The sequence below is a fragment of the Strix uralensis genome, chromosome 3 (genome assembly GCF_047716275.1).
Source record: "Strix uralensis isolate ZFMK-TIS-50842 chromosome 3, bStrUra1, whole genome shotgun sequence".
Lineage (NCBI taxonomy): Eukaryota > Metazoa > Chordata > Aves > Strigiformes > Strigidae > Strix > Strix uralensis.
Window position 1 is genome coordinate 103,181,866 of NC_133974.1, and position 6,768 is coordinate 103,188,633.

The following is a 6,768-nucleotide window of genomic DNA, read 5'->3' on the forward strand; positions in this document are numbered from 1 at the left end:
AGAGGAGTTGTTGCAGTATCTCATGATTACTTCATGTGTGAGAACATGGTATTTTAAAAATGGAAACGGAAAACTTGACGGGGTTAAGCCCAAAGTGTTGGAAATCAGCTTGGGTAAAACGTTAGCATCCGACTCCTGTTCCTCTGGGAGAGCTCGAACTGTGAGAGCTCTTGTTCCTCTGGGAGAGCTCAAACACTCGCTCAGTGCCACGGGGTGTCCTAGCTCCAGGAGCAGCCTCCCCACAGCGGGAGGGAGGGGGAAGCCAGGTCCCAGGACAGGCCTCAAGCTCCCTTAGTTGATTTACAGCCAACGATGCTTGACCCGCATGTGCGCGCGCGGAGATGCAGCCAGGCAGCAGGGCCGTGTCCGCGCCCGGCAGCAGGGCGGCGGGGGCAGCGCGGGCCCGCCCAGAGCTGTCCTGGGAGCTGTGGGAAGGCCGCTGGGGCTGCCCACGGGGCCGGACCGCAGGGCGGCACCGAGCCATGGCGCTGCTCCGCGTTCCGGCTCAGCGCAGGGTCAGGTAGGAGCTGAGGTGGCCGCAGGCTAGGCGAGCCCCCCCCTCCCTCCCAGGAGCCGCCCGGCCATGGCGGCAGCGCCGCGCAGGAGCCCCAGGGCTCTGGGGTGGCGGGGCCCCCCCGCCTGCCCGCGCGGAGTGAGGCCCGGTGGCGGGGAAGGCCGGGGCCGGCGGCGCCTGGGCCCCGCAGCCCTCAGGCTCCCCAGGCAGGAAGCGGCGGCGGGCGGCGCCCGGGCCGCGCCAGCACTTCCGGGTCGCCAGGCGAGGTGCGGCGGGGCCCGCTCGGGCCCTGGGTAAGCGCGGCGGCGGGCAGGCGGCCGGGGTGGCGGCGGCCGCCCCCCTCCCGGGGTGGGTCGGGCACGGGGGTCCTGCGAGCCGCCGCGCCGGGCCCGGCCGCGGGGACTGGGTGGGAGCCGGTCATCCCCCAGGAAACGGCGGTGCGGCGCGGCCCGTAGGCGCCCGTGTGCCGGCCAGCGGCGCGGCGCGGCCCGGCCGGTGGGGGGGGGCACTCCCGGGCCGCGGGCTGCCGGCGGGGCTGGCGTAGGGCCCGGGGCGGGGGGGTGTCGGTGCGGCGGGCGCAGGGCGGGGCGGGGCGCGAGTCCCCGGCCCTCAGGCCCGGGGCCCTCCCGGCGGCTGCGGCCTATGCGCGGCCCCGAGGGCTCCTTGCTGGGCCCGGACCCCGTCATCCAGAAACAGCTGCATCAGTACTAATGGCGCGTTCGTCGAAGGTGACGCGAAAACTGGGGTTTGGCCTCGGGGTTCCTGATGCGAGAGGATGAGAAGAGTCTAAGCTTGCGCTTCGCCATAGCGTGAGGCAGTTAGATGGGAGTGGGGGGGGGGCTGCCCTTGGAAGTGCTCCCTGGTTTCCTCTGTCTCCGCACCACTCCCCCTCCTCCCCCCCCCCCCAGTCTTTTGGAAATGATGTTATTGAACGTACTTTTGACTCTCACTAGATATGGATAATGTGAAGGATGAAAAAAGTAGGACGCTCTGTGCAACTTCACAAGAAGAACTGAAAGTCAGAGGTAGGCATTGCTGATCTGTTTCAGCGCTATGGTGTTGTCTGTGTGTTATCCTTTACATCAGTTACCATGTTTGACCCTGATGTTGAGCACTGTCACTTGCTCATGGTAATAGACTGTGGTGCACTGTGAGAGGGGAAAAAAAGCCCCCACCAACCCAAAATAGGGGTTCGTTGTTGTTAAGTTCTATGAAGAGTCATTTTTTGTCACTGTTGCCTTGTGTTATCCTAAGGAAAAGAAAAAAGGAAACGAAAACGCAGTAGAAGCAGATCATCATCCATTTCATCCACATCGTCTTCTAGCACTACATCCACTTCTTCCTCCTCATCACGCTCATCATCAAGGTCGTCTTCTTCAAGTAGCAGAGGTAAGCTGCCTCCATGCGTACACATGATGGTTACTACTTCTGATAGCACTCTTGGAAACACTTAAAGCTTTTTTCAAATGTTTCTAAACCACCACAGAGGGACTGCGTGGAATACCAATACTGCATGTTCAGAGTGTTTCAACCCTTTCCAACTATTCCCAACTATGTTAAGGTATCTCATTACACACAGTATGCAATGTTCCTGACATAATTTAAATAGTTAACACAGAATAGAAACTGCTATTCAAGGAAGTGTCACTTTGTAACAGTATGCTGTATGTATTCCAAACTCAAGTGTTTTGAAAGTATAATGAATACAGATCTTTTTCTACTTCACATGTTTCTCTAGACCAGAGTTGGGGTGTTTGGTTTAGTCCTACTTTGGTCTTAACATTTCAAGCATTTAACTGTGAGGACTCACATGAAGTTTGTTAATACCAATGACCAAGTTCAGTGGGAACACACACGCAAGCGCTGTGGGATTAAGACTTTCCGAACTAAGATGCTGCTTACTTAGAGGGTTTAGGGTAGATACTGTCTGGGAGTAAGTGCAGAGTTTTTTCTGTGGGTATAACTTGAGACCTCGAGGGGAATGTGTTGCTGCTTATATTGAGACTGCCTTGTTTGGATATTCTGTATGAAAATATTTGGTATCACTGGAAGTAAAGTGACCAAATTGCCTTTTTTTAATAAAATATGTCAGGTTAAACACTGAAGTGTATTTTATCTTTTTTTACTATGATTGGGAAGAACTCTAGTATGAACTGAAGTTCTCCTGATGAAAAGTCTAACAGCGGGACAGCGGAAACTTCATCTGGTACAGGATGTCTTATTTGTGACTGTGTATTCCACAGTTTAAAAGAGACTAGTTCTGCTCTTGAAGCGGATTTACATCTGTACGGAAGCATTACTTGTTCTCATACTTCAGTGGCTTGATTCAATGTAGCTGACATAGCTATATTCTGAACATATTCAAATCTATGAACTTGTACATTTGGTGGGGGAGAGGTGGTCCTCCTTTCTTCTTGAATGAATTTTATCGCGTGAGATACACTCTAAAACTTCTAAAAAGAATTAAAATGTTGTGTCTGACACTGACTGTGTGAACATGCTTAGCAGGCTCTCTGGTTCATCTTTTGGAGGGATGTCAAGAAACACGTATCTGAGGGAAAATATTCTGAATTAGGCTCACGTCAGTCTGCATGTGCAGAGATTTGCTAAAACTCTACAGCTAAAAATTCCTTAAGTTTTCCCATTCACAGGGGAGAGCAGATGATCTAGCAAAAATGGCCTAAACTGTTAGACCAGTAAGTGGCAGTAAGTTAATGTGTTGCTTTTCTCAGGGTTAGTTTCAACCAGCGTTAATATGTATAGCTGAATTAAAGCATTTTCTTCTTATGTTTTACATTTCTATGTGCCTTATCTGTAAAACCAAATGCCCTTTTCAGAATGCTAAACTTACAGGGTTTTGTTCTGTGTTTTGTTTAATTTTAGATTCTCCTAAGTCTAAATCAAAGAAAAAGAAAAAAGAAAAACACAACAAAAAGGTAAACATTTACAGTTATAAATAAGTAGTTAACAAACAGAAAGTAGTTCTTCATGTTTTGATAACCTTAAATGTCAGGTAAGATGTAATGTTGTTGTCCATGGCTACGTAAATCTAAATCATGCTTTTAGGGTTAAGTAGGTGAACTGATAGGGTGGCATATACTTGACTGTATACTAAAGGAGAAATAATTTAAAGGCTCCTTTTGCCAATCGTTGCTGGTCCAGCTAGAGTTTAGAATAGTCTCTGAAAAAAAGGGAAGCGGAGAATCTTAATAACTTTATAGAATTTGTCAGAAGAGGTGATTTATAGCCAGTGAGAGAGCAGTAGATTCTTGCTGTTATAACTTTTCTTTTTAATAGGACCTTCTGTTTAGTGATTTTATATATTGGGGTTACATTATAAGAGAGAATAAGGGATCAGACCATTTCTGTTTCTCAAGGTCCACCCTGCTGCATTACTTTCTGTGTACTTCAGCTAGTACCTATTCAGCACGGTAAGGGCAAGCAGTAGTGGCTGTCTTGACTAGCCGGGGCATTGAGAGCTACCTGTGGATTTCCTTTTTTTGCCGTTGCAAGTCTGTAAGCATAAGAGTATATGTCTTGTACTTGTAGAAAAGGAAAAAAGAGAACAAAATGAAGAAAAAGAAAGAAAAGAAGAAAAAGAGAGATAAAACAGGACCTGTCCAGCTTTCCAAGGTATGCTTGTGTGAGTCTGAAGTCCCATTGTATTTCTCATCTAAACACTTCATCTGTCCTGTCATAAACAGCACCATTTTTTTCATCAGCAAGTAAAAACCCATCTGTATTGTTTTGGACAGTTAGGAAGTATAAAAAATTACTGTCTGTAGTTTTATTTAAGATTTGTAACATTACAAAGGAAAGCAAAGCTTATGCCTTTCTAACATGTGATCTAATTTTAGTTCTTTAAAAACAAAAAGAAGAACGAAAACTACAGCATGATAACTGGAAAGAAAATTAAGATGAAAATAAAGAAGTCTAAGAAGGATAAAGAGGTAAGAGTTAAAATCATCTATATATCCCTAAGGGAAAGTACTGTATCTTCTAGTATTTTTCTAATAGTAGTCTTTTGTAGAAGACTAGATCTTACAGTTAGGAGCTCTAAATTGATTGTAGCTTTTAATGTGGCTATGATGCCGTTCGAGAAATTTTAATTCATTCTTTTAGCAGGTTTTGTGTTATGAGTGGACTTGGAATGCTCAGGCGTGAGTAGATAAACCAAAGGATGCTTGTGCAGGATCTTAGAATTTGAGTCCATAATGTTTAGCTGATTCGTGGCTTTCTCTGTTGGTTTGATTTGCACAGTTTTTAATTGTCCTCATCTTCTTCCAGTCTCCTGTGATCAATTGTGGTAATTGCTGCTTTACTGTGTTTTTCTAACGCATGCAAGGCTAGGCATTATTTAGAGAGGAATTAATAGAAGTTGATAGTAGTATTAGGGCCATGTGCTCATGCATTCTCTCAAAGCAGTCAATTGTTTTTGCTGAGATACCCAGGGGAATAGATACCGTGAATAGCATTTTGTGCTATTGCTATGGGAGTTTGGACTCAGCACTTTAATATGTTCACTCTTTTCAGCAGTTTCCACACCTTCGAGTGGTCTGCAGAGGGCTTCTGGTACCAGTCAGTGTGTTAAATGTGTTACTTTGCTGAGGGTATCCAATTTAGGGGATTCTGATTCAGCTGTTAGAGTTTATTCTATAGCTACCAAAGCAGACCTGAGCATTCCAAATTAAATTTGAGCAAAAATACATCACCTTCTTTCTGTGGCACTGAAGTTTGTGTTAAATAATGCTGAATGCTTCTTAGCCTTATCCCAGTAACTTGCTCGTTACAATATCTGATGTCAGATATTTGAGGTTGGTCCTTTTTTGAGCGGTGTCCATGGTCACGAACATGCTGAATTGAACAATATCCATTTTTCACAATATTTCAAGATTCAGTAATTGCTTAATTAATTATGATTTTTAAAAACACTGGGAAGAAGTGTTTTGACTGCTTGGGCCATCTCTTATGTAAAGGAAGAACCTAAATTCATGGTTCCCTTACTGTTATGCTGCAAGCTGCTGCTTATGCATAGAAAAAATACTTCCCAAAGCACAAGACTTTCTGTGTGTACAGTGAAAGTTGCCTCAGACACCAGAGAATTGCATCTGTTCTGCTTGTGAGTTCCCTCCTGAGCAGGCTGTGAGCTACATGGTGACAACCCAGTGGAGCCTCCACAGGGAGCCACTTAGAAAATGTATCATGAAATAGTGACAGCAACAGCTTGTCTCCTACGGCGTGTCTCCTGAGTACCCATTGCCTTGCACTCCTTCCAGGCACTCACACCTAACTGATACCTAGTCAGATCCAGCTGTTCCAATGTGGTAGTGTTTGTGGTGTGACGTGCCGAGATGTGAAAGCCCTCCAGAAAACAGGGTTATGCAGCCTGAGATGCGAAAGCCCCCCAGAAAACAGGGTTATGCAGCCTTGGTTCCCTGAGTACAGGTCTGTTAAACTGCTGCCTCTGCTTTTCTGCTCTACAGAGAGACCGGAACCGTGCAGAACTCCTTGAATTTCTGAACTCTGCCTTATAATGGGAAGAGTGCTGACCAAGGACTTGTAAATATACTAAGCCAACGATCATGATGCCTAGCAAAATACTAAAGGGAAACTCAGGGAAAAGGATGCCAAGTTTGACAAGACCAGACTCTCCTGCTGAGAAGACAATCGGGATGTCCTTTTTTAATGGCAAAATGAAGAGTAACTGCTAACTTGTTAATGAAGATCCGTGTCCTCCTTTTGAGATCCTAAGGTAATAGCCAGGCTGTGGTGTTTTAGAAGAGCCTAAGAGTGTGTCATTGACAATGGTAAGAAATGACACACTGAAGTCCAGTAATGTAATTTCTATCCTAACTGCATGCAGAACGCTCTCTAATTTCAAATGTCTTAATGTTTCTAGTAGTTTAAGCAAAGCAGAGTATTTGTAAATGTCTATTTGAAAGATGAGGCGTTTCTATATGTATATTTTTTCCAGTAGTGGTTTTACTTGTCCTAAAGAGCAAGTTGACCTTTGTAAATAGAACATGCTTTTACATAAATGATTTTTTGACAGTTCATTCACTATTATATTATTTTTTTTCAGAATCTGAGACATGATCTTTCTCTGGACAGTTTATTGCCCCATCTCACTAGAAAGCATGACAGTAAAATACTCTAGAGCAATAATGGTAGCTGAATGATTTTTACCCTAAAATAGAAGCAGGAAAGGTCTCTGGTTTTGTTTATCTGGATCAGCTGTTCAAAGGCAGCTCACA

General features: G+C 45.5%; 1 protein-coding gene across 1 annotated transcript; it reads left to right on the top strand.

Annotated features, from left to right (window-relative positions):
* Positions 1-325: 325 nt before the first annotated feature.
* Positions 326-6,570, top strand: LOC141941651 (uncharacterized). Its single transcript, XM_074864620.1, has 8 exons — positions 326-520; positions 675-807; positions 1,468-1,539; positions 1,769-1,903; positions 3,398-3,450; positions 4,064-4,147; positions 4,372-4,464; positions 5,998-6,570. Exons 1-8 carry the CDS (start codon positions 326-328, stop codon positions 6,046-6,048), a joined length of 816 nt encoding a protein of 271 aa, XP_074720721.1. The 3' UTR covers positions 6,049-6,570.
* The last annotated feature ends 198 nt before the right edge of the window (positions 6,571-6,768 follow it).